The 27,938-nt window shown below is 42.2% G+C and overlaps 1 protein-coding gene across 1 annotated transcript; it reads left to right on the top strand.

The window, feature by feature from the left end:
- The first annotated feature begins 27 nt into the window (after positions 1 to 27).
- MRPL22 (mitochondrial ribosomal protein L22) lies at positions 28 to 9,216 on the top strand. Its single transcript, XM_074604341.1, has 7 exons — positions 28 to 110; positions 195 to 240; positions 2,110 to 2,245; positions 4,223 to 4,288; positions 4,821 to 4,898; positions 5,741 to 5,810; positions 7,036 to 9,216. Exons 1-7 carry the CDS (start codon positions 83 to 85, stop codon positions 7,245 to 7,247), a joined length of 636 nt encoding a protein of 211 aa, XP_074460442.1. The 5' UTR covers positions 28 to 82; the 3' UTR covers positions 7,248 to 9,216.
- The last annotated feature ends 18,722 nt before the right edge of the window (positions 9,217 to 27,938 follow it).

Consider the following 27,938-nt stretch of genomic DNA (forward strand, 5'->3'; position numbering starts at 1 on the left):
GCAAGCCGTCGCAAGCCGTCGCAAACAATGCACGCCACTGCGCGTGCGCCGAGAGCGCCTGCCGTCAAGCGAGGCGGGGAAGATGGCGGCGCGGTGGGCGATTAACGCGGGTAAGTCTGAGGGGACGGAGAGGAGCGCTGGTCTTGGGAGTTCTCGCCTGCTTTTTCCTCACTCACTGTGCTGCTTTCTTGCAGGGAGTGCCTGGGCGTGCAGGCTGCTCGGCTGGGCGCGGCCGGAGAGGTGAGTCTGGCTCAGCCGCGGTCCTGGTGTAGGCCTGTCCTTGCCGCGCCCTGGGCAGTGGGGCTTGGGCCGCCTCGCTCGAGGGGTCCTCGAGTCTGGAGGCTCCCCGGGTCATTGGCTCGGCCTTCTCACTGGCTTTTTGTTCTGCTCTGCCCCGGAGCTGTGGGGAACAGGTCGCTCCGTGTCTCTGTAGTGTGTTTTTGTGTACTTGGAGATTGTAGCAGGATGGAGGTGTCTCTGTTTCTTTCCTGACCCCTTTCTATTGAGCATCCAGGTTTCCTTTATGGTGCACAGTAACATAGTACCTGTTGCTCCGCTCTGCGCTCTCTCCAGTCATTGCTTTTTCTGTGGTTGCTGGTCTTTCCCCTGGGTCTAGAGGAATGGCAAAATTGTGCTGAGGGAGCACTGGCCACTGCTGACTGTATCCCTGACTTCAAAAGAAAGGCTGATGTGGATTCTCAAAGTGCAGAGCTTTGGCCTCTGCTAGAGCCTTTGGAGGTAAACTACAGAGACCTGTGTTACTAAAGGAAGAAGAAATAAGCTTGTGTTGCCTGTGCTTTGCTTACTGCCTTGCACTTGAACAGAGTTACATGCCAATTGTTTGTCTTACTCAGTTCTTCTAGCCTGTATGTCTCCCACTTGGTGCTTATGTGTGAATCTTCCTAGAAAAGTGCTTCACTTTTTTCTTTTTTTGTTCTTATTTACTTATATATAATGTACTCTTGTTTGTTGCTTGTCACTATTTTCTTTTGCTTACAATGTTTTTGTGTCTTTTTCTCCTAAAGCTGTGATAGAGTTGCTCTTCATATGAAGTTGGATTATCTTAAAATAGAGGCAATGTAAGATTCTGTAGTTTGTCTGTTAATACCAGGAAGATAACTCTTAATTCATTGCTGCTTAAGTTGTTAACCTGCAAAAATGATATTTGTTTTGTGCTTGTCAAATATTTTCCTGTATTAATAGATTATGTTATGTCTTATTAATTCTCTTGATGAGTGAAATTTTTCAATATTAAGCAAATAAACCAGTTTTGGTAAATATCTGAAAAAATAGTCCAGAATACTTAAATTTGCGTCTTATGCTACTGCCTACTGATAGGATATGGAAACTTTATGGTGTATGACACCCTCTTGAAACTAATCAATGTGTTCTGATTGCCAGTCATTTCTAAAATGCTTTACATGAAGCCATTCAAGCCTTAGTAAAACTCGCAATATTTGGTCTTGAACTCACCTGTTCCTTGTAGTTACAAGTGGCTGCCCGGTACTGCCTTTATCTAGTCAGCAGGGGGCAAAATGTAGCTTTTCTTTTTTTCTGAATCTGAGGTGAGCAAGCTGACTGAAAACTAAGGTTTTTTTGCAATCAGCTACTATTGACTTGATTGCATATTGAAAGTAGCTTGCAATATCTTTCCTTTCAAATTTCAGAATGTTTATAAACTTCTAATGCTTTGTTGATACTCAGTCCCTGTAAAAACTAGAAATTTTTGCTGCTAAAAATGTTGCTGGTAAAAGTTAAATAAGTATTGGCTGGTCTTGGAGAAGATATAAATTGTTTGTGTGGGTAATGAACTCCACCTAAGAACAAAGAGGTGACAGTGTCTTTGTGTGATGACCGAGGGACGCTTGATGTGGAATCTCATGCTATACCAATGTCATTTGTGGTCTGTGGTTTGCTTTAGGAAGCCTGAGGTTTCTTGTTGAATTAAAAAGCCCTTTCAATGTAAACTATAGAGGACTTAAACAGTTTTATTTTGTAAGCGTCAAATGTGTTGATTCTCTTTATCAAGACAAGTAAGTTCACAATTTTCCTCATAAACTGGACAAAGAACTCATGTTCAGCAGCAAAGACTGTGGTCTTGTCTTGCAGGTGGCTAGCATCTGGTAGCCTTTTTCCTCTGTCATGCATCCACACCAGCACATCTCTGGAGAAATTTGGGAAGTGGGAGAAAAAGAACAGGATTGTTTACCCTCCGCAGCTGCCTGGAGAACCTCGCAGACCAGCTGTAAGGATACACCTGTGAATTTCCTTACCTGTTTATGTTTATCAGTTTCCAAACAGAGTGTCACTCTCTTGGTGGCTCCACGAAACACTAGTTTGATAGCTTATTCATTTGTTATTTAAGATTTTAGTCAGTTTGGCATATCTACATTGTAAAAGTTAACATCACTTTGAATGTTTTCCTTTTCTGAATTATATTGGAGCTTCAAGTTGCTTGCAGCTGATCACCTGACTAATGTGTGATGCCAACTGCAGAGGTACTGCCCTCTCTTTGTAGAAGTCTCTGAACTACAAGAAGGTAGAAGTTACTAAGGATGTATCATTATACAGTCTTTCTGTTTTTACTGACAGTAAATAACTAGAGAAGAATGTGATTGTATTGTTGCTTCTGTGCACAAAGTTACAAGTGTAACTTTCCTTGAGTAGTGGAACTAGTGGTGCCTGTTTTGATGTAGGCACGATAGAGTGCAGGCTCTTTTCACTTCTTAATTTCCCTGTGTTACAGATTCTCTGAGGTCTGATCATGTGTTGCCTTTTGCTGTGGCCTCCCCTTAATGAAGCTATTCAGAGATTGTTTTCTGTCATAGTCATTGATTGAAATGTTTACTATGGACTGAGGGGTTCTAGTTAGGTGGGGAGGGACACGCAAGTCGTATCTGGCATGTGATTGCAGGAGGTTTGGTATGTTTGGTTTTTTCCTTAGGAAGCATTTTATACTCTACTAAGTTGTTTCTTTGGTTTGTGGCACAATAACTTGTGTTTTACTAAACTATAAACTGAAGCAAAGAATCTAAAATCCTTTTGTTAACTTGTATGCCCTGTGTAGGGCCGCCTGCTGGCCATTCAAGACAGCTTTTGGAAAAGTCATCATAAGTAACATGGTCGATTTTTAAAATGCAGTCATAACAGATTAGTTTTTGATAACAGCAGGTTTATGCCTATTTCTCTGTATCCTCTCTTATTGATCACTTTATAACTAGGAAGTACAGTTAAATGTGAACAGAAAAAAGCAACTTAATGGAAGTCACACATGAAAACTAAATGTTGTGTATTTGGTCACTGAAGGGACTAATAGGTGATGCTTGCTCTACACCGCAGCCTGGGAGAATTTTATGTGAATTCTTCAGTATTTCCTCACTCTGAAGAACTGATACTTTGGAATTCCATTTTTGTAATTGTTCTTCACTAGGAATTAATATGTTGTGGCCTCTGTTAGGCATACTGCTCACTGAAGTGTCTGCATCTCGAATGAACAGGGGTTTTTTGGGCATGTGCTTTTGTGGGCAATGAACGTTTATCGCTTCTGTGAACATTATGGCCTAGGATGTAGAAATGTATGCTGTGTACTGTGCTCACTAATGCGATGTATGTGAAGATGCAGTTATTGACCAACTTGCTTATTAAATCATTTTTTTACCTGTTCGTAAAGAATGGCATCGCTTTCAAATTTGTATTGATGTTAAATTTTACTAGCTAGTTTTGGTTCCTATTGGTATAGTGATAATGTTAAATGGGTCTTTGGAGACAGCTCTTCATGCCAATCAAACTTGAAACCATCTTCACTTCTGAAGAGCTAATTAAGTTCACTTTGGTAATATTGTTTAGTTGCTATCCCAGTAAGTTGACAGCGGAGTAATGTTTTTATGACTAAATGGCATGTCAGTCTTAGACTGCTTCAAAAGGTGGGAGGAGGAAAGGAAAAGATGATGAAAAATATTCTGATGATTCTTTTCAGGGACTTCTGTTTATAAACTAATTCTCATATGGTTAGATTAAAATTTTCTGTACGCTAGCTACTCTTCTTAATGCTTTCAGTTTCAAATGTCAAAGGTATTGTCTGATTTGGTATGTTCGTGGTATAGTAGGGGGAATCTTACTTTTTTTATTCCTAGTAAGAAAACAGATTGTGGAGCAGACGTGTCTGCTCCATGCTTGTTTTCACAGCAAAATTACTGATCCACTAACTTTGTTTTGCACCTAGGAAATATATCACTGCCGGAGGGAAATAAAATATAGCAAAGATAAGATGTGGTATTTGGCAAAACTGGTAAGCAAGAAGTACTTTGTACTGTATTTGTTAGAACACAGAATTTAATTGCTGTATTTGCCTTAACAGCTTAGTTCAATCACAGTCTAATCAGCATTTTTGTAATGGAGTCCTGGGGAAGAGCGTGCATCTGTGCAGGCAAACAGTTGTTTGTAGTTTGGTTTAGCTGCTTTATCCTAGTACGCTCTCGAATGTGTACCCAGGATCATATGCAGATTATGCTCTGTGGAAGAATTTTCACGTTGGGTTCTGCCTAGTAGTAGATCGCAAGGGGAACTTGGAAGGATAGTAAAGGGCTGTTCTTATCTTTAAAAAAAATAAATTAAAAAAAATTTGAATATTTTATTAAGATTTACTCAATATTTAGCTCAGAATTTCTGTATGTAAGATATTACATTGAAGAAATGGTAATTAAGGAAATAAGTCTTTTGATTTGCTCTTTATAATGGGGAAAAAATTTAAATACTGTCTTCTGAATAAGAAAAGGAAAGTATTTGCAATTGCAGAAGTAACTTTAACACTTTGGTTGCAGATAAAAGGAATGTCCATTGATCAGGCTCTTGCTCAGTTGGAATTCAGTGATAAAAAGGGAGCAAAGGTGATCAAAGAGGTATGTAATATTATTCTTTAACACTCCTAGTTTCAAGAAAAATTTAAAATTAGAAACATCCCCAGACTTCTGGTGATAGGTATTATATCTGTGTTTTTCTATGTTTCTATTAAGCCTGTTGGGACCACATTCAAACAACGTATTTTTGTAGCAGTCGTGTAATGTTGGGACTTAAGAATATGCAGAGGTCACTTGTATTGGCTCTTTTAACTTGTAATGATAATAAATTACATAGGGGTGCCCTCTCTAACAATGTTTGGTGTTAAGTTCATCGTAAATAATGTAGAACCCTTGTCTCTAACGGCTGCTACATCTATGTGCTTTGACTCTTAAAATTGTAAGAGATGAAGGATATCACCAGGGAAAGGACTGATTTTTGTAAAGGCATGAAAGCTTTTCATACGCTGTGGTTAGGAGTCTCAAATTACTTATTTTCTTGTCTGAGGCATTGATTTCTGGCATAATAATGACAAAGTATCCTGTATTAGCTGAAAATACTGAATGGCCTAAGTTCCTTTTGCCCCCCTTGGAATTTGTTTGTAGTCTGGTGTCTAATTAGACAAAGGTCCATGGATGGAAGGCTGACAAATGCTGGTGGGAACCATCTTTTCCACTCCCTTTCTTCCCCAAAAATGTAATAAAGTTGTCCTGACACTTTTTCAGTCTGCATGCAAAGCGCATACTTACATAAAAGATGTTTGTTGTTTAATAATTTTGATCTCTATAGGATACTTTTTCTGTAACTGAGTCAAACTTACAATTTCTTTCGTGTTATCTAGAGATAAGAAATAGCATTGCTTAAATTCATACTCAGTATTCCCTTTTCTTTCCTTTTGTTACAGGTTCTGTTAGAAGCTCAGGAAATGGCAGTAAGAAATCACAATGTGGAATTCAAATCAAATTTACATATAGGTACTTTTTTTTCTTATTTCAGTGCAGAAATATGTCATTGTAGCCTACAAAAAAGTTTTAACCTTAGTAAGGTTTTGTTGCTTCAAATGGGCAGAAGTGAGTAGAGGATAGTTTCTAGTGAAACTGTCTTTACCAAAACATAAAAGGTATGTGCTTCTGACTTGCAGCACAACTGAATTTAGTGTGGTTGTTGAGCCTTCAGCCATCAGTTTGTTACAGTTGATGTCTGACTGGTGGTCGTCTGGAATCTGCTGGGTACATTGTTTTTAAGGTGCCTTCATCTGAAAGTGAAATTTCTGCTCCCCATGTGAACAGAAAGTCCTGAGGGGGAAGATGCTTGACATGATTATGAGAGACTAGACAACAAGAAGCAAACTGTTACTACTTTCTAATGTTGCCAGTGAACATAGCCACAGACAAAGCTTCCAGCATCTAATATTACTAGCTTTGCAGGATCGGAGTCTAAACTTCTGTTAAAAACAGTATAAAAGTAAGTGAATACTGACAGACTTCTTAAAAAGGCTTTGTTATAGATGATTACAGGATAAGCTTGTAATAACTACAGCACTTTCTTGCCTAGAGAAATGTTTACTTGTGGGTGTTTTTAGGCTCAAAGAAAAAAGAATCCCATTTTGACAAATATGGTAAAAATGTTATTAAGTTGACCTCATAAGTTTAAAGTAACCTGGATTTGTAGAGCAGATCTGATTAGAATTCATTGGAGCCTTCCAGGCCTCTGCCATAAGAAGGTTTATCTGCTAGTGCAGGACTGGATGCGTAGATAATGAAAATACCTATGATGAATCCAATAAAGGGAGAAAGGAGGCAAAATGAAGTCTGTAAGACTTTTACAGGAATTCGTGAGACAAGGTACTAAAAAGCAATGGAATTAATACCACCTTCAGAAGAGCTGTATAATCTAGTAAGCGCCCAGCATAGCTTCCTTTGGATTTGTCCTTTACTATATATTTGTATTTGCATGCATGCTTTCTCAGTTCACCTTTTCGGTGCTCCTGAAGAGTGTTAATTCAACTCACGGGTCTCTCTATAACAGTAATCTGCCAAATGTAGTAGAAGAAAAATGCAGGGGAGAATCCTGAATAGAATTAAGTTTTCATATGCAGTCATGAAGAATACACTGGCAAGAGAGTATTTCAGTTGCAGATGCCTAGTAGTTTATTCTTGACTGAATAGTCTTCTCTCTCCCCCCACCTTTTTCCTTCAGCTGAGTCACTGACGGGCAGAGGCCGCTATGTGAAGCGGATTCGTTACCATGGCAAAGGCATGTTTGGCATCATGAAAATCGTCAGGTGCCATTACTTTGTGAAGTTGGTGGAAGGTCCTCCTCCTCCTCCAGAGCCACCAAGGACTGGTTTTGACCAAGCAAAAGAATATGTGCAGCAGCTGCGAAGTAGAACCATTATTAATACACTGTGACAAACTTCTGTGACTGTATAGGTGTTTCTTGTTTGATGATGTAAATACATGAAAGAATAATTAAAATCATGTTTTAGTTATATCTTTGGTGCTGCTGGAGCTGGATGATGCAAGAATGATCGTAGGCTTTTTTTCTTAATTGTCAAGCCATAGGTATGGAAAAATCTTGGAAAAGCAGCAACTCTTTCTGAGTTATATGGACCACAGCATTCAAGCTCTACCCTGGACTATCAAATCTGGAATGTACAGTGCTATTACAAAGCTTGTAAGGAACTGTGGTTGTCCTCATTCATGCAGCTGTTTGTTATGTATGGTTGGGTCTTTTATTGTGAAAATACATGCTTGACAGTCACCTTGTAAGATCAAGACTTGGACTAAAATTACTAAAATTTGACACGTTGAAGTAGCTACAACAGTGGAACAAAACAAGTAACAATAATAGTTGAGTTTATCAGGCAACAGTTTATGGTTTCTTTATCTGGGCTGTAATGCTCTTGCCTTACAGTCTCTGTTGTGCATCTTAAGAATTGTGTGTGGGAGCGGGGTATAAAAAAAAACCAAACAAATGTTTGAAGTTCAGGTTTAAACAGAGTCGGTAGGTGGCAATGTTTAGTTTGTCAGAGAGGGGAGGTGGCAGTGAAAACTTGCAGCATGTTGAAACTGTTCTTGATTCTGACCAGGGCATTAATAGTCTGGTATGTGCATGGAGTTCAGGCTGTTCTCTGGGAAACTCAGTATGGGTAACAGGCACAATGTGGAGAAAAGCTTGTCTTGGTGAAGAGCAAACTAATTATTCTGCACTGTCTGGAAACAAATTGCTTTTGTAACATTGAGGTGAGTAAAATGCTCTGTGGATTTAATATGGAATGGCTTGTTACATATACAAATCAGGCTTTCAGTTCTCTGAAAATAATTCAATTTTTATCATTCTTTGCTGAAGAGGAAAAGACTGAGGTCAGTAGGGGGAATCTCATTTCACCCAGTCAAACTTTCAAGTCAGATGGCCAGAGATCATGAACATCAGCATAAAAAGAGAATGAGTAGTTGCTTGTTTATGCAAATGTCTGATATTTAGACCTTTCTTTTCCATTCTGGGAACATTAGAATGGGAGATTAGATTGCATAGCTCACTTGGGTCTTTTTACCACACCAACTAGTGGTAGCCTTTGTTACATGTATTTACTTTGATCAGTTCTTGAATGATGGCGAAGGGACAGTTCCTATAAGGAAACAAATTATCTTTGTTGTCGTAATGAAGGTGGCATATGGTTGTTTCTTTTGGCTACCAAAGAAAGGGTCTCATGGTGTTAAAGGATTGTGAAGTTATGCAAGAAGTACACTTTTTTTTTTCCTGCAATGCACTTAACAGATGTATTACTTGCTTTAAAGCCACAATTTAGTAACTTTTGTCTGAAAAATATGTTCCTGATAAAACTCTCTATCTCTGTAGTCCCTGATGTGCGTTTGAAGAAATGTTTCTGGTGTACTATGATAAACACTGTGCTTTGCTCTGCCAGCTGCTGTTTAAACTCTTCTGTCATAATGAATCTTTTACAAGTTGTAGCAAACTTGAGTGACTTAATCTTTTGTGGGTCAGTGATCTGGGAGAAGACTATAGAATTGCAAAATAATCCAAGCTTAATAAGCACTTGTCATCTAAGCATGTAAAAGCTGGCTGCTAGATATTTTATTCCAATACCTGTTTCTCCTGCATGCTGTAGATCTTGCTTTGGATCCCTTGGTTGTATCCTTATAGATACTGTTGCTCTAGTTATGAATCTGCAGATGGGGAGAGAAGTGAGAATGTGACTGATGTCTTTTCTAGCTGGTTCACGATGCAGCAGGTGGCCCTGATACTCCTTTAAACAAACAGACCTCGGTTTTTAAAATTTTTCAGTCAAAAAGCAAGGTTGTTGCTTGTCATTCTTGTTTTCTTTCTCAAAACAATAAATGAGAAGACTTTTTTGGACATGTTTTTTCAGCACTCCTTTTTTTCCTTAGTACCCTTTTCTGCCTTCATAAAGATGCGTAACCCATACTGGATCCTTGCAGTGTTAGCTGAGGAAGCTCCACAGCTGTGTCTGTAACAGTACAATGATGGGAGATTTGGTGAGATGAGGGGCTTGAATTGGCTTGGTCCCTGCCTTCCACTGGGGGGATGGCAAGCAGCTGATGTGGTTTCTGAGGTAGCAGCATCAGAACATTGGTATGGGAACCTGCGTGAACCTGTTTAAAATTCAGTAAGAGCTAGTGATAAATCTTTATACTGTCAGGTTCTATACATAAAAAAAATTTGGGGGTTTTGATTCTACTGTGCTTTCTTCATAATCAGTACATCTGCACTTCAGTTAGATATTTGATACACATTCAGACAGGAAATTCCATGCTAACTGCAACAAGTCTTTAGCAGAAGAAGATCATTTATTACTGTGACCTCCAATAAAAGAACATTCTTAAATGAGCCATCACCAGAAGGGAGGGGGAGGAGAGGCACCTAGGCCTCTACTTGATGCTAATTTTATTAGTAACATCTGGGGGCACTGTAAACTCACCACTTGTGTATGTATGTGCTGATGTTACAGAAACTGGAGAAGGAGCAAGTATGCGTGAAGGTGTAGCAAGGCTTCAGGGAAATCTGAAGAGAGCAGAACTGTGAGCTGTGCTCAGCAATGTGAGATTTAATTGAGGAAAGCTTAAAAACCTGCTGTTGGGCTTGTTCATAAACATTTTAAAGTATCCAGTGAGAAAGTCAATGTACTTTTGTTAGACAGCCTGGTGTCTTTGGGTGTGGGTTTTTTTCCCCTTTTTAAAACTCTTGGGCAGTTATTGAGGAGATGGTTCATCAAAGGTAGAATAAGGAAAGACTCATGAATATAGTTATGAAGTGATCATCAGCCTCTTTAAAAACATGGAAGATAAATGTGAGTGTGACAGACAACGACTGGACAGTTAGGGACCTCTGGTTCTGGTCAGGTCTGTATGGGGAAATTGCTGTTGTGAAGTGCACTGCATTAGGGCTCGGGTGGCACCTGGGCACAGTGTGGCATGTTCTCCCCAGCGCTTCAGCTGCGGTGTTGTACCTGGCGTGAACTTGACTAGACCAAGCCATGCAGTGCAACTCTTCTGATTACCCCTGTTAGCACAAATGGGAGGTGTACAATAGTGTGGCCACCTCTGCGTTGTGGAGTTGCTTGGGAAATCCTTCAATCACTGGAGTGAAGGAACAATAGAAATCCATGTTTGCTTTCTGCCAGTCCCTATGAAAATCCGCTGCTGGAAAGTCATTTGCAAACAGAATTCTCCTTTAAATAGAAAGAAGGTTACTCCTAATATCATCAATGAACCATAGAAACAAAGTGTGACGTTCTTCACTGTATGAGCTATGGTCCTGCTGAAAAAGCCAATTCCTAGCTTTTCAAAGAACAAGCCTTTATTGCTGAATGACATCTATCCAGTTGCACTTCAGCCATGTAATTTAAAATAATTGCTAATTAAACAAAATAAGAGACTGTAATAGCAATAATACTCACACAAGTTACTGTTTACTGGAACCTTACATAGGGAAAATAACTTGAAAGGAGGGGAAAGTTTCAGCAACTGACTGTTGAGTACTCAGACTGAAGTAAGGAACAGATACCTCTTGGGAGTAGTCAGTAAATGCAGAGCTGATTTTGTATTTGCTCTATAACATCAACACTCTCGTTTCAAGGAAGTTATACACTAATACAGAGGGCAGGCTGCCATTGAAGAGGACGAGCCAAGGAGAGTGTAACCTTACATTGGGCAAATTAGGCATCCACCTCAGTATTAGCTGAGGAAATGAATCTGAAAGTCTACATAATACACTTGAACAGGGTCTTCTTGAAACTAAAGGCAACACGTGGGGCAGAGAATCTGAATAACTGCTGCATCTGTGGGTGCTGCTTCTGTGTATTGCACAGTAGTACAGCCATTAAGTTTTGTGTGGTAAAATGAATTTGTCATATATGAACCTAGATTCACTCTCTTTTTCTTTTCTCCAAAAATAATGAAATGGAGGCTTAAACCATATTTGTATTTATGTGATACCTTTATTTTAAATTAGCTTGGAGTTGGGATCATTGTCAATAGTGCATCAGGTCACCCGTGTCTCTGTCTACCAATACTGGAAATGCAGCCACCTCTCTGGTAGCCTGTACTAGCGCTACGCTACTCTCCTTGCGAAAACTTCTTGCAAAGCCCAGCCTGAGCCTCCCAAGCCGTACTCTGTTGTCTTTGTCCTTTCTTCTATTGCCTGGTGCTACCGAGAAGTGGTTGACTCTATCACATTGTAACTCTCCCGTTGCTGTCAGATCACCCAGCTAACCACCTTCTTGGCAGGATGAACAAGCCCAGCTTCAACCTGTCCTCATAAATCTAGTTCTGTAGCCCTTGTGCTGTATCTCCAGTTTCCCCATCTCTGTTGCAGTGGTGGACTTAAAAACAGACTCAGTGTTCCAGCTACAGCTTCACCAGTACCGATGAGAGGGAGATAAAAGCATGGCCAGCAGACCAAGGGAAGTTAATGGAGCCAAATATACAGTTTGCTGTATCTGTGGTGAGAGCACATTGTTGACTCACATTCAGCCTGATGTTCATGCAACTCCCGGGTCCTTTTCAGGTCACTTACCAGAATTGCAGTAAGTACTGGTGGCCCCTGTGTTCCAGCTCTCTGTATACACTAGTGAGGACTTCTTTACCTCTAGGAAATTGTTCTGTTGGTGATCATTTTATTTCCTAATAGAAAAGTTGCAAAACAGTTTTCTGGCTTCTGTTGTTAATCAAACTCTTAGGCTAGCTAAGAGTGGAGTAAAGGCGTTTGTACATATTGTTGTGGTAAACTCCATCAATGTATGCAGCTAATAAGTGGTGAGATGTGTCTACATCCCTGCTATTGATTATCTCCTTCAGAGTAAGACAAACATAGGTCCTTACTGTATGCTGGCCATGTAAAACCGTAATTAAATGAAAACAGCGTGGACCATGAGGTGCACTGCACTGGGCCATTAAAGGATTGCTGTTCAAAACCATCTCTTCTAGATGCCCCTGATTCCTTGCCTTCTTTTTTCCTCACTTAAAATTCCCAATAGTGCGTTAAGATGAACTCAGTAGTTAGTAAATTTTCCCGTGTAGTTTACAAGCTCAAGGTTATGGGCCAGAACAAGTAGTGTCATGCTATAAATCAGGTGTAATGGAACAGCTTGAGAGAGCGCACAGAAGTCCTGCTTCCCCTCACACAGTGTGCGTCCTAAAACTCTGAAGGTAGAGTTGGCAAAAACCCAGAAAGCCCCACAAATGGCTGATTAAATCATTAATAACGAGCCTCGTACCGCTACCCTCTCTCTTCTGGAGTATGAATTCCCTGAATCATTCCAGTACAGCAAGGTGTCCTGGAAAATTCTTAAAAGGGCTGCGGATAGAAAAGACAAGTTTTCAGCAGAAGGGGGATGTAGCTGATGCCTACTGTGGTGCAGAATGGGGGTGGGACTTCTGTCTTGTGGTAGTTCTTCCAGCAACTAAATGCCTTTTGTCAATTTGCCGTATCATAATTTACGTGGCTTTAGCTTTCAGCTATTCCTTATGGTTCTGATTCTCTCCACTGGCTTAAAAAGTCCTTTTCTATTTCTTTCAGGCCTGAAATACATCACTAGTTCAGTGAGCCTGAACACTGGACTGTCTAAAGAAGAACCTGCCTGCACAGGCAGGGGAAGGTGGTCCTGAGTTTGCAGCCAGTGTCCTTGCAGCAGGACTGTGCTCAGGGTTTTACTCCGGTCAGTGTTGTGGCTGAAGGCTCCTGGATGGGTTCCTATTCTGTCAGCTCCGCGCACAGGCAGAAGCAACCTGCAATAGTCTGTGCTGTGACAGATGTGCCCTGAATTGGAGCCTGTAATGTGGTTCTTGTGAGAAAAAGACAAGCTGGAGATAACCAGACGTTGAGCTGGAAATGTTCAGTGACCAGGGATGACTTCTACATAGAGCTTATATTAGAATAGTGAAGAAACGATGTTGTTCTAGTGTATCCATGCATATGCTCTAGCTATGTTCTGTTTGCCCTGTCCATGTGAATTGGGGAAGCCACCCAAGATCCCTATTGGTAGCAACCTCTTTTTAAATAACACGGTTGCTAAATTTCATCCTGATCATGCCCCGGGCTTTAGGTAAACGTAGAAACGTGGTTGCAGACAGTTGAATGAGGGAAGACAAATGGCACCTTCTTGACCGAGACATACCTGGAGAAATTTTGAGTGTGAAACAGCTGGAACTGTGTTGCCCTTAGAAGGGGAAGGTGATTTCCAAAGTCAGTGAAGGGTAGGGACAAAATCATGTGGAACTTGGATTTACCTCGGTCTGACTGGAGTCAAGAATAAGGGTCAGAAGTCTGGTGCAGTTGCACCTCTCTTAACTGCAAAAGTTGGTGGAAATTTCTGTCCGAGATCAAGGCACTACCAACTAAACTATTGGCTAAGTAGCTAGAAAAGTCTGGCTTTGTCTCTAGTATGTCACATTTCAAAGCAGAGATTCCCACCTGTTCTCATCAAGTCTTAGATGTTTCAAAGATACTCTTTGTTTTTCTTTTGCTTTTATTTATCTCTTTTGTGGGCCTATGCTTACTACTTTTGGGGGGATGGATGCTTGGAAAGCAATTAATGTTCATCTTCTCCATCTGTTCTGATGCTGGGTATGCCTGTCTTTTTGAAGGCTTTCAGAGTCTGTGCTGGGAATGCGTTTCTCTTCCTAGTGTTGAGAGATTTATATTTTTAATGGGTATTTGTTTTATCTATCACATGCTAGATTTATTTACTTGATAATCTTAATCTCTCGTGTCCTGATGTAGCACACAGGGATTTTACTCATTTAACAGCTTGACTTTTGGATCAGATAGCCATTAGAAGTAAATCCTGCAGTGCGCTGAGTATGCTCAACTGAGAGCAGCAATAACTTGCGGGGAGCCTGCAGCATCTTTCAGGATTGTACTCTTAGAAGCTTTCTTTACATATGAAGTATATGAATAAGTTACTGTGTGGTGCATGTCTTTCTATCCTAGACCATATCCTTCTTGAATATGATTTCTCTGTGATAAATGTGACTTCTTAATGAAATTTTTGCAATGACTGCCTGTGCTCAGTTAACTTCTTTTTAGGTCACTTATGAGTTCTTTTTCTATGACCGTCTTCTTTTATACAAAGGCATCCTTCCTTCTTCAAGGTATGCTTTGTTAAAGGTACTTGGAAAATGAGGGGGGAAAAGCAAACAAAAGTACTTTCACAAAGTGATACTTCTACCCCACTCCAGCACAGTCCAATAAAGTCAGTATCGTTGTCCCTGAATGTAAGACATTAGCGTTTCTTTCCGTCTACAGCAGGAAAAAACAACAGGTCTTTTTCTTGTTCTCTGGCACAGAAGCTTCCAACTTATTACTACTTTAAAAAAAAATAATACTTAATTCAGATCCTTTATCAGACAGCATAGAATGTTCATTTCTTAAAAGTAGGCTTGAGATGCTATGTTTGTTCCTGATACGAATCATGGGAGCCAAAATTCTAGGTTTCAGAAGGAGACTAACAGTACATTTTGCTGATATGGTGCCTGGGATAGCAGGGGCTCGGGGTGATGACCCCGGGGTGCATCATATACCTCCAAGGTGAAATGCAACAGCAGCCCCAGTGGTAGACAGTTCCTTGGCACAGCTGTGACTTTGGCAAGCCAACACATTCATGGCACTGACACCGTAAACACTTTGTGGCAACTGTGCAAAGCAGGCAGCCAATTATTTTACTAATGATTGCTTCTCGGTGCTCTCCCCCTCCTTCATCTGCCCTAGAGAGGAAAACTTTCTCCCTGTAGTCTATCCTCTTGGATAACGGCATAAATGGATTCTTTCTGTAAAAATGGAGTGCTAACACTGCAGTAGTCTGAACATATGTAATTATGTTCCTCCTCTAAATTCCCCCCTTTTCCAAACTTTATTTGTAGATCCTGCCTGTGACTGTGCTAACTGTAGCAGGGAAAGTCTGAGAGCTTGCATCTCCACTGGCTCCTCTCTGAGCTGTTCAACTGCTTCCTCTTAATCAAAGTGATAGAAGAGTTAATGCTTCCAGAGCGTTTCTAAAATTCTCCTGCTGATGATGCTCTCGGTGAGGACGTTGCACAAGCGGGTGGTGACCTTCTGCTGACTCGTTTGCACAGCTGGTCCAGGTTGACTCCAGGAGTTTCAACTGAGGAACATAAAAAACCAGTTTGTGTGCCCATTAAATTCTCGGAGTAGTCAGGCCCATGGGGAAGTTTAGGGCTATAACAGTCTATATATGCAAACACAAAGAAAGAAAATGTTTGTTACAATATGCGGGTATGTCAGGCACAGAGTGGTAATTCTTCCTGCTTGAAGGTACGTTCTTGATTCAGTGAGCTGAAGGTTGGTTGTGCTCTAAACAGGAGTAGCATGGCAGGAATCCCAACTTAAAAAGCTGTTTTTGGTTTTGGAAGCCCAGGGTTCATCTCTATGTTTAGTGAATCCCGTAGGTTAAATCTGAGTGTTTTAAGTTGTACTAAGTTAACTCAGCCAGTTTCTGGATAGTAGATGCCTACTGGAAATGATTCCCAGCTTCCTTAGCAGTCCCCTAGTACTATCTTCTTAAGAGGATCTTGGAAGATTTCTGGGCAGTATGACCATGGCATCACTCTGACCTTGATTCTGATAAATACAATGATAAATACAACCTGAGCTCCATCCTGCTGGCACTAGATTGCTACCAGCCTCTGAGCTACCTAGATTAAAGCTAGCTGGAGTGTTCAGCAATGAAAAGTAACTTCAGCTACTGTCCTCCTCCATCAGTTTTAAAAGGATAGGGGTATAGTTTCCTAATTGAAGACTATCCTCTACCCCACCACTGTTGTCAGCTATGGAATCCAATACAGCACTTTCATCTAGTGACAACGATGAAGTGGTTATTAAATGCAATAGAAATCATTCAGGCCCCTTTTGATTAAAAGCTTCACTCTTATCTCTGGCTTTTTATATTCTTGGAAAAGAGCTCGGCAGAAGTACAGAACTAGGGAGAGAAATGCTCCCCTACTTTGTTCGGGGGGACGAGGCTTTCAAGCACACAAAGGTATTTGCATCTAAAGCAAAGAGTTGGTGTTTTATCATCTAAATCTTAATCTTGAGGGGTTGGGGTACTTCTCCCCAGCTTGGGCACAGGGCTTTTGAGCAATGATCCAAGTGGATTAAACTGTGGAAATGTCATCTTCTGGGTACTCATCATGGAGTAAAGCACCAAATATTTGAGAAATAACCATTACTTTGCATATAACACATTCCAGAGAAAGAGTATGAAAAAAATGTCAGCACCCTTCTATTAGCCATCTCTTTTGAATACAAACATAAAATATTAATTTAAATCAACTGAAAAGCATTAAAAACTTGGTGTTCTCTTTGCCCCAGAAGTACTCTGCTGATAAGAAACAAATTAAAAATGCAGAGTTTTCAAATAGCAAAAATGCTGCATATTTCAAATGAAGTCGGTCTTTTTAAGTGTAGCATTTTAGACTAAAAAAATAATATTAAATACACATAAAAATGATTACTGTAAATGGTGAAGACATCAAAGTTTGTCATCAAAGTTAAATGAAAGCACTTGGAAGTCTGTTTGTTTGATCTGTACATAGATAAGCTTAAAAAGAAGCCAGGGCTTTTTTACACAGCCGGAACTGGGTAGCCAGTTCAAATTCCCCTGCTTCCCAGGGATTCCCAAACTAGGTTAGATCCAAACATGGTCGTTATTTTTTGTCGGGTTTTTTGCATTTGCCTGGCACGCTTCTGTGCCAGTGCACCAGGGAAGATGAGTTGGCAGAAGACGCAGTCAAAGACTCTTATAAAATGCTTTGGAGTTCATATGGAGAGCGGAGAAACTCTAGGATACTGAAATAAAAGCCTCTTCCCTCCTCTACTTTCGAAAAGAGGACTATCACAATGAAGATAAATTGATGAGTCCTTAACCTTGTTGAAGCCAAGGCTTGTGTAGTTAACTACAGTCATCTTGGTTGTGTTTCGCCACCAAACATCAATTCCTGGCCTGGGAAGAAGGTGTGAATTAGGAATATGGGTCAGAGCTCTGTTAATTTATATCAGCTAAGGATCTACTACAGAACTGAGCCACACTGACGTTCAGTTCATCTCAGTTCACTCTTAGGAAAAAAACCAGAGATGTGGAATCTGTAAGAAAAAATGGGACTTGACTTCTTTAGTGCCTTTCACCGAAAGACCCCACTGTGCTTTACAGTGATTAACTCTTAGAGGAATCTGGATGGTGCTGAGGAATTACTCTGTGCTCTGGGAGTTCTTTTGGTATAGCACAAATGTAAGACCTTTATCTACAGAGAGCCAAGCTTCAGCTCATTTAGTTTGAGAACTGGAAGTTGTAAGCAACAAGAAGCAAGGCTTCAAAGAAAGCCACCATGGCTCCTGTGACTTCTGTTTAGTGGCCCGAACCTTTTGGGATCAACAAACTTTCAACACTTAAGGGTGCTTCACAGTCCGTGAAACATGCTCTCGAAACCACTACAAATTTATCCTGTTTCATTTGGCCTCTAATCACAGACCTTTCACCAGTGAACTAAGCTTGAGCTGCGTATGCCTCTGTGGTCCAAAGGAAGATGTTCTGTTTTGAAGAGCGACTTGAAAGGCCATGCTTCACCTGGCACAGGAGGACATGCTGCTGCTTCACCCTGGCCTCTGTTTGTAGCTCTGGAGTTAAATGCACGTCCTCCCCGGGAAGGCAGGCCATCTCTGAGGAGGCACATCTGAGCCTGTGCCTTTGGAGATGACGACTTCAAGGCCTCTTCTGGGCCTGCCCTATGAGGTCACTGCAGGCAACCAGCAAGGCAAGCCTTAGTGGAGGGCTTCCCCTTCAAAAATTCAGCCACAGCCTCGGGGTGTGTGTCTCTGTCTTACAAAGGTATTATTTTTCCCCGCTGAGAAAGTCAAAATTGTCCTCCCCCCCATGTTCTCTTCCTTCGAACAGTTCCACAACACGTGTCTGCAAAACAATTCATTATCTTGTTAAGGTGCGGTTTCTTTTTCTGCCTGGGAAACTTCCCCTGTCAAGTTCTAGAAGGAGAAACCTAAAGTCTCCGGATCACTTTTCCGTTTTCTTGCTGTGAGTGGGAGTGCAGGAAAGATGCTCTTTATGAAAATAGCAATTTTTTTTAAGTGAGAGAAATAATAAAAAACCTCCCCTGGCATGAACACACAGCCTGCGTCCTCCCAGAGGGGTGGCAGCTGAGGTGGCAGGCTGCAATTCGGCGCTGTGGTCTGCCCGTGGGGCAGCATGCTGCTTTTTATGCGGTGAGCCCAGATTTCGTTGGAGCCCCGTGGGAGGATGGCAGTGTTTGCCAGGGTGGGTGGTAGGGATGCGGTCGACCCCCGCTGTTGCAGTGTGATGCTGAGGCCACCGGGTTTACCTTCTCTGGAGATTTAAGTCAGCTTTTCAACCTGCTTTCCTGGCACTTGCAGCTGTGTTTATCGTAGTTGCCAGTTAACAACGTCTGGTTTATTTTAGTTTTGTACAGGTTACTGTATTCTCCGTTGCTTCCATTTAGCACCAAGGTGAACTTCTTGGGGGTCTGCAAAGCATCCCAAGGGAGGGCTGAAGGAAGGAGGCTGCAGAAACGGACAGTGTTGGTATGTCACTGTGCTCCAAGTAAAACCGGTCTCGGCGTAGAAGTGGATGGTAGGCTATCAGTGCATGGCAAGCTGCTTTGCAGGTATGAAATTAGCTTGGAAATTCACATGGTTCCGCTTTGTGGACAAAAGGAAAAACCAGGAGGACTCAATGTTATCGCCTGCATCTCCCTCACCTGGGACAGCTTCTCTGCAAATGCAATGAAACTGTTTTCCTATGAATCATAGAATCATAGAATCTTCGTGGTTGGAAAGGACCTTTGAGATCATCGAGTCCAACCATACACACACACACAAAAAACCAAACCCCTACAATCTCTGCCACTAGAGCGTGCCCTGAAGTGCCAAATCTAGACGTTTCTTAAACACCTCTAGGGCTGGTGACTCAATGCAAGAGAGCTCTTGAAATACTCTCATTTCAATCCCTCTTGTTATTTTTAATGGATTCCAGGATGAGCTGGTTGCTATGTATAACTTCTTTACATACAAATTTGGGTTTGAACCCAGCTGAATATTCAGTCCAATTAAAAGCAAAGACTGCTAAAATAAAGGCAAGGGGAACGGTGGGGAAGGCTTTCATGCAAATGAATGAAACAACAAAACCAGGAGGATTGAATGTTTGTTATTCATACATATTCTTAGAGGTAATTATTGTGATTTCACTCCTAAAAACTGCCCGCTTTAAGAAGAAATGATTGTATTCTAATAAGTACTTGTTTTTTAAACTTGCAGTAACTGAAGTCGAATATGAATTATTAAAATGTCTGTGAGGTGCAGGACTGTTTTTCTTTTCCAGTTGTCGGTGAAAAATAAAAACAACAAGAGAACATAGAGCAAAGGAGGAGAGGCAAAATGTAAGGCAAGACCTGTCCCTGGACCAATGGTCCCAGTCCTGCTGGCCACGAGACAAGACTCCCAAAGTCTGCCAGCAATGCCAGAGCCCTGAACCCCCATCGACCCTGGGGTCTGGGGAATGGTCTGCGCTGCCCAAGGAAGCAAGCTGGCAGTTTACTGCTGTCATCGATTTGTGCAAGGCGTATTTTACTTTAGGGAAATAAGGGGAAATTTGGGGGGGAATGAGGATGCCGGTACGGCAAAAGTAGCAGCGGGTGGGTTGCAGCACATGACGAAGAGAAAAAGGGGAAAAATGGATGGTTTGTGAGCACTATTTATAAAGGACATGGTCTACCGCGCAATTTGCAAGTACAGAAAGGGTTTCAGCAGGGAACTAAGAAGAGAGCAAGGGAAGCCTCGAGAACTCAATAGATTTAGCCTTGAAAGAGGTTAATGGCTTAGCCCTTAAAATGTAACAGAAAATGCAAGGAGGTTTATGTGATGGCTTTGACATATTCTGGCAATAAATGCAATGAGAATATGTTTCCTCCATTTGCTCTAAGCCTTTGAGTTTACTCTGTCACTATGTTAAACTCACCGTACATACGGGAAAAGAAAAGAGAGGATGTGAATTTCTGTTGCAAAATATTTGTGTTTTTCTCTAACAGTTTCCTACAGAAAGGAAGCTTATGCCTTTGCACCCTGTTTGTGTATCTCCCAAACTTCCCAGCAGCGTCAGGACCTGTTGACTAAGTTTGACAGATGAAGACAAGTGTAGAAGAGAATGAAGTTTCTAGAAAATCAGTGGCAGGTGGAGCAGAGATCCTGTAAGCACCTAAAAAAGAAAAGCTGTGATGACCTCCAGAAAAGAGTCCTTGTCATGGTCCTACTCCAGGAAAAGTTTCAACTGGATTTCACAGCTTCCTAAAGCATGGAGTCCATCAGTCACTTGGCGCAAGCCAATAGAAAATCAAACTACGTTTTTTCTTTTTGTGCTAACGTGGGTGAATTCTGGAGAACTATCGGACCTAAATGTCCTGAACGGGTGATCCAGCTGGGCTGAAAATCCGTTCTTGTTTGAGCAGCACCTGTGCAATTGCAGTCTTTAATTTCCCTCCGATTCCCGGGTGTTTGCCGTGTGGTTGTACGGTTTTGTCTAAGAGAAATGTAAGTCAAATGATTCTTCTTGAAGCCCACCAACCTTCTGGGTGACAGAACGCAGGTACAGTCCTATCCATATTTTTGATTGCTGGTTATTCGTCTGAATTGATGTAGGCATACGTGCCTTTTTAGCTGAGTTCCCTGCTGCAAAGTCCTGCTTCTGTCAGAGTCTCCCAGTAGAAAAGCATGCTTTGTCCCAGTGATGTCTGCACGTTACTGTTTTCTTCACGGTGCTCATATTCTTAACATTTATAATTCAAACATCTTCAGAAAGAAGTGACAGTTTCTCTCCTACAAAATAAAGAGCAAAATGGCTTGTGTTAATTATTCCTTCTCGCTTACTCGCTTACCAGGTCATATATTACTCCGAGGCTTTTAGTGCCTTGGGCCAAAAAGGGTGATTACAGCGCGCAGCCTAATGACCTGACCAAAAACATGTAAGTGAGGGGGAATGAGTCCTTCTCCGCTGAGCTCTCCGAAGTCATTAATGGATGCCTTGGGAATTCTACAAAGCAACAGCTCGGAAAACAAACAGAATTGTTCAGTGTGGGATATCACTCTCGTGACATGTATGCTATTACAAAGATTTACAGCTGGAATAATTCGATCTGGGTTTTCCTCTTTCCCCCATTGACTCACATTCTGGAAGGCAGTCAGACCCTGAGAGTTGAGTTCTGCATAATTGAAGCACCAGAACATATTAAGTGAAACGACTAATGGGGATGAAGATTTTCCCTTCCTCCCAGACTGGGTTATCAATTATGAATTTGCGGCAATCTAAGATCAAAGGGGTTCCAGTTTTGCAGCTGAATTTGAGGATTTTGGAACTGAACAGATGAAATGCAGATAACGACTCATTTCAGGAAGACAGAGGCAGGAGATAACTGACAGGGGTGGAGTTGAGTGTTTGCTTTAATATGTTTCTGAACGTGCACACACATTCTCAAATGTAAAACTGGACGCTGAGATCAAGTTACTCATATAAAACGATGCTGTCAGTTCCCCTTGTGGGGCATGGCAGATGGGAATCTGATCTGTAGCATTTTTCTTAATGCCGTATATGACCTAGTTATTGAGACATACTATAGAAATGTGTTTAGGGTTGCCATATATTTGTTACACAAAAGGCTGTTTTGCATTAATACAAGTTCCATTGCTGCGGGGAAAATACATCTCTCCAGCAAGAACAGTTCAAAACACGCTTAAAGCAAAAAAATATGAGGGCTTTAATTTAAAAGTGGCTACAACCTAATGGAGGGACATTCAAAAGAGCAGTTCAAGGTAGGTCTTAGCTACACGCTCCCTGAAGCGGAAAACAATAAAGCAGTGTATGATTCAAGATAGTAGCTGGTGCCGCAAAGATCTCAGAAGCCTTAGGGAAAAAATAGTAATCTGCTGTGATTTCCGCCAGGAAAGTGCACGAACACTGGACAAAGCAGACGGGCACAGCGGGTGCCTATTGTTTAAAAGCCTTTTCTCCTTGAAATACTCTGGTGCTGAGTAAGCAGGACCCAGGTCAAACCAGGTGTTTGTGATTAGGGGCTGAGAGCTTCTCCCCACAGCTGCCCTGTAACGAGCTCTGTGGGGGCGGGATGCTGTGCAGGTGGGGCTGTGATTACCTGGTGGGGCTGGCAGGGAGAAGACATTGGCCATGGTGTTTTCCTGCAGCTCGAGAAGAGGGATTGTCTGAACCGTGAGGCTTGAAGGCAGCAGGAACCTGCAAAGAAGCTTCCCAAGGAGTCCTGGCTGCCCTGGAAAAAGTGAGTGACTGGGGTAATAATGCCCCTGAATCCGTAGAGGAAAATATTTGGGAGGGTGAGAGGAGAAGGCTTGGGTGGGCTGCTGCCTCTGGGACCAGCCTCGGGGAGGTGAAGCCTCTGTGGTTCCCCAGCTTCCCTCTTTGTTCCAGCCCTGGGACTGGCTATCAGCTCTTGCTTCAAAATACAGCAGAAAAAGTCAGTTATCTTGTACGCTTTTAAGTAAAATATTTTTTCTTTTTGGCCTCAGTCATCCTTTTTAATAGGATGTTAGATAAATTTCATGGTACGTATTACTTATTTTGTTTGGGTAATGCCTCCTAAGTAGGATTTTAGATCAATTTAATATTAATTGTTTCTTATTTTGTTTGGATAATGCCTTATAGTAAGACTTTTGAAATTAATGTGAACCTATTACTAAATTATAATGGAGCAATTATGAAAATAATGAATTTATTATCATAACTGCTGTTAGAATAAGTAGGAAGGAGATTCTAATGACCTGACTTGCCTTTGCTGATATATCAGGAGAAAATGCGGTTTGGAGTACTAAATTTTGTATTCAAACAGTGTAATATTTGGGGAGAAACTTCCAGAACTTCACGCTTAACGAAAACGTGAAACGAATATTTACTTTGGAACAAAAAAGCCACCTTTTCTAATCGGGCTGAATACAGAGGCCAAACTAAGAAATCCCTTTGTCTTGAGAACCTCAAACTTTTTTGAGGATCTCTAATGAAAAATGCTTCCTGCCCCCAGATTGTGATTTTCATTTTCATGTGAGCAAGCTCTGACTTCAGAAAGGTGTGTCCTGTTGCTCCGAGTTGCACAAAGCTTTATTTTTATCTCTGGCTGTAATGATGAGCACCTGGAGATGAGAATCTCTCCCTCCACAAAACAGCAAGGAACCTGTTTAAATCAGTGGTTTAAATGATTCTTTTCCTTTCTCTGTGTCAGTGGTCTGCATTTGTTCACGTTGGTTGTGTTTCTCCAAAGGCTTCTCTACTTTCTGATACTAATTTTATTCAGACATTTGGTAATTTGTAAATCTTTGTGAGAGACGATAGAAGGCATGACCTAGGCCTGGTCTTCTAGAAAAACAACCTAAACCAATTATTATAGGGAAAGCACTCAGCCCTTCTTTTAAACTCTGGGCTGGGTTTGTTCCTGCCAACTCCATCCGCAGACCACGATGTAAAAGTTTCTTTCTTTAAAGGATCCTCTTGTGGCAGCAGAGCTATTGCTTAAGTTGCTGCGCGCTCTGGAGAGGGGTGCTAACTGGTGCACCGAAAAGGGAGACAGCGATAACTTTGTGTTATTGATCTGTTATCTGAGGGGTTCAGCCTGCTGCAGAAACGGGCAGCTTTGCCCTCTTGCCTTTGGTGTGTAAGCGGTTCGTCCCTTTGGGTATAACGAGCTCGAAGAGGGTGCGGAGGTGGGGAACGTGTAGCTGAAGGGGTCTTGTTTGAGAAGAAGAGGATGAGATCTCCGTGGTACCTGGCTTTTCGCAAACCTGCCTGGGCTCATTGAGCATTGTGGGCTGGAAGAGGGGGAGCATCTCGCCCGTTAGGAAGAGGGGTTTGGCTAATGTGGGCAAGTCAGTCGTACAGTCCCTTTCAGGCCCATCTGGAAGGCTGGTAGTTGCTTTCCTCCTGGCAGTACGTGTGATCCTTAATGCTTTTTGTAAGGGCTCCTCTTCAGTGGTTTTTGGGCTTTGATCCTAGGCACGGGCTCCCTGTGCAGAGGGAGCCCTGGGAACCTCCTGCTGCTGTCCTCCTCACCCAGCCTGGGCTGGAGGTAGGGGGATGCTGGTCTTCATGGGGCATGGTCCAGGGGCTCCTGGAGGCGAAACATGTCTGAGCAAAGCAAAGCTGTCGCACGTGGTGGGCTGCAGAGTTGGGGAGTTAAAACCCATTCCTTATCTCTGCCATCCCTGTACGGCTCTGTATCCTCTGGGCTCTTCCCTTGTGCTGCCGGAACGTGCAGCAACCTCATCCCCTGGAGAGTGCCAGCGATGTGAGCGAGTAGGTCCTGTCCCCTCTGTTTGCTGTTTGTTTTATTTGGTGTGTTGTTAACCTTTACTCAGTGCACTTATTTACTTCAGGTTTTAATAGTGTGATAAGGTCACAACAAATTTAGTGGGAGGCATTTTAAGCACTTAGAGCAATAAATCACAGCATACATCACCCTTGTGCAGTTCATCCAGAACCAGAGAAATCCAATTTGGTCCATAATATGAAGGCCAAATAAAGCCAGGTATCATAGTGAGAAAGCTTTGACGTATGGCTCTGAAAGAACCTGCACACTTCTCCTCTATAAATTAACAGCTATTTTGCAGAGCTGACAAGTAGCTGATATTCTTGGAAGCGGTCCTATTTGTGGCTTCCCCCTCCCCATCCTCACCCCCTTCCATTCCAGCCTCTTGATCTTTCCCTTTAGAAAATCCAAAGAGAAGAAAAAGCAGTCTGTTCTCTAATGTAGGTTTTAAAACACTGGCGGTGTGGACACATCTCACAAGTGCAATGAACTTGCTGGTAGTGCATGAAACCCTAAAACCTCAGGGACTCATCTCCGCGGGAATATGTTCTTATCTATTCCTTTATACGCTGATTTTATTTTTTTTTTTTTTCCTTAGACAAGACAGCCTTTACAGGTAGGATCAAACCAGCCTGCAGGTCATCCTAAGAGCTGCAAAGTCCTAGTGACCAGAAATGAACAGTAGCGAGCTCTATTCAAGAGCTGTAGATAAAGCACAAGGGAATGTGTCGTGGGCCGCTAAACTGCGCTGGCCGGGAAATGGGCTTGATAACCTGGCAGATATATATCCCACTTTAATTCCTGTTGGTTTATGGCCCCTGCAGTATCCCAGGAGACCTGCCGGTCTTCTGACCTTACCCCTTTAGTCCAGCCAAATTGAAAGGGTGTTGGAGAGAGGAGGGAAGAGGGGAAGGAAGGGATTAGTTGCAGGCAGTAGTGTCGGACTCCTGAACTCTCTAAATGACCCAAAAGGAGATTGATTTTGCTGATGTGTAAAGCCTAGCAACCACCCGGGTTTTAAGCTAACATTAAAAATTAAATGCCAGTTTCCATGTTATTAAAGGTGGAATTAAAAATGTTGTGCTTTGCCACATTCAGAGGAAGAAAAAGACGGAGACTTTGTAGAGCTCAGCAATGTCACGCCTGTGAAGTGCAAGAGCGGTGTGAGGAGGAAAGATGACCGTCTCCTTGGGTTTCTCCTTCATCTGGGTAGTGAGAGAGGAAAAAAACACTCTTTCCAGGTGAGAGACAGTGCTGTGATGTCTGCCAAACTTGCCAGAGAGCAGTGTCTGGCTGGGCTGTGCGAGCTGCACACCTGATGGATGCTCGAACGTAGCCCCCATAAACATCGGCAGGTTGGATTTTGCCAGGCACAGCTGCCTCTCACTCGGTGTCAAATACTCCCTGCAAGGGCAGCTCCCCGAGTGATAGATTAAAAAGCAGCAAGAGCTCATCAAAATCTGGATACAATCTTGTTTAGGTAAATAAAACCTTGTCATTATGGAAGAATGGAGGGACTGGATGAATTTTCATGGAGGCTGTGGGCAAGGTGGGTGTCCCTCTCACTGCCACGGGGGTGTTTTGGGCACGTGTAACCATGGCTGGTTCTGCCGTTTTAATTTTGAGTCCTTGCCTGATTTCTTTCTGAAGACTGCAGCTCCTGGAAATGCGTGATTTGTTTGTTTTTTAAAGGCACGAGCCTCCTACCTTCATCTGCATACCTGGATCGTGAATATCTGACCTGTCTGCATGAGGCTGGGAGGAAAGCCAAATGTTTTTTTGGTCCTCAAACAGCAAACCATAGGACTTTTATCTAAGTACATGCATTTAGCATGTGGAGCAGTGCGGTTGAGCGTTTGGAATGGAGAAACAGCTGATGCACAGGACCTGTATAATGTGATTGGGGTCCCTGTAACAGAACGTGAAAACTGTCGGTCCCTGCTCTGAAACTTGGGAAGAGGAGGCAGAGGTTTAACGGAGCTGCAGCCTGCCCTAGGTGCAAACTCCATAGCTGTCACTGGCAAAGAACAGAGGAGTGCAACGGAGGCACTGGGAAATGGGGCACTTGCCTTTAAACGGGGTCTGCACCTCCACCAAAGCACCGGGCACCAACCGTATCGCTCTGCCACGGGCCGAAAGCTGCAGCTCCAGAGCATTCTGCATGCAGAACAGTCTCGCTCGCTCTTTAATGCCTAAGTATTCTGATCATCCTCTTTTAATTTTTTGCTGACTAACTACATCTATAACTTCTTTGCTCTAGTAAAAATCTGCTTAATGCACAGCCATGTTGTAAAGTCAAGCTAGAGTTCCAACATGCCTAATCCTAAAAGAAGCATTTGTTCAAAAAAAGATCCATTTCCCTAGGAAATGTGCTTTGATTTGCGAAACAGAAAATGTATTCATTTAGCTGAGCCATTCATGTGGCAGGTCACTATTTCACCCTTTTGGTGCAGTAAAAGTTTATTCTTTTAATAGGTTTATTGCTTTTCGGTTATTCGTTTCCAAAGGACTCACTTGAGTGCTGCAGCTCTGATCTGGAGTACAGAAAATTAATTCTTTTCATGGTAGTCTATTCCTTTCACAAGTCCTCATTTTAAGTGCAGCTCAACTGTATTACAAATAACAGTATGTGGTCCTAGAGGGAGTACCAAGCCTCTACTTAATCTTGTACTAGAGGCCTTATAGTGTCAGCGCTGCCAAATCGAGCTTTCCTCTTTTGAGCCCTCCCCTGTGTCCCAAGAGGAGTCGCGAGGTGCCGGGCTGGCCGCTGTCAATGAGCGTGGATGTTGCTGGACGCGCGCGTTCGTTCTTCTGGTTTTGGATTTTCTGATCCTGAGCCTCATTAATAGAAATTGATGTCCAGAATGAAGACTTACCTCAAGACTTTGTAATAAATAGGGAAGCACTGTGTGCACAAATCATTTGTTACTGCTAGACTTTCATGGTGAGATACTCTGCTGTGAAGGCACGGGAGCCCATGGAAATATACTAAATTCCCTCTGCCGGTGCGCACGTGGTCCCTGGCAGACCATGGCAGGCTTCACCTGGTGCCTCAGCAGAGGACACCTGAGTTTCCAAGGCCAAACTTGGGGCACGGTGCTGTGTGTGCCATTCCTTTCGCATCTACTCCTCTGTTTGGTTCTTTGTGAGACCTTGGAGGGATAAAACCTTACAAATCTTGGTTTGGCACCTGTAGAATAGGTT

This window comes from Larus michahellis, chromosome 11 (assembly GCF_964199755.1).
Source record: "Larus michahellis chromosome 11, bLarMic1.1, whole genome shotgun sequence".
Classification (NCBI taxonomy): domain Eukaryota; kingdom Metazoa; phylum Chordata; class Aves; order Charadriiformes; family Laridae; genus Larus; species Larus michahellis.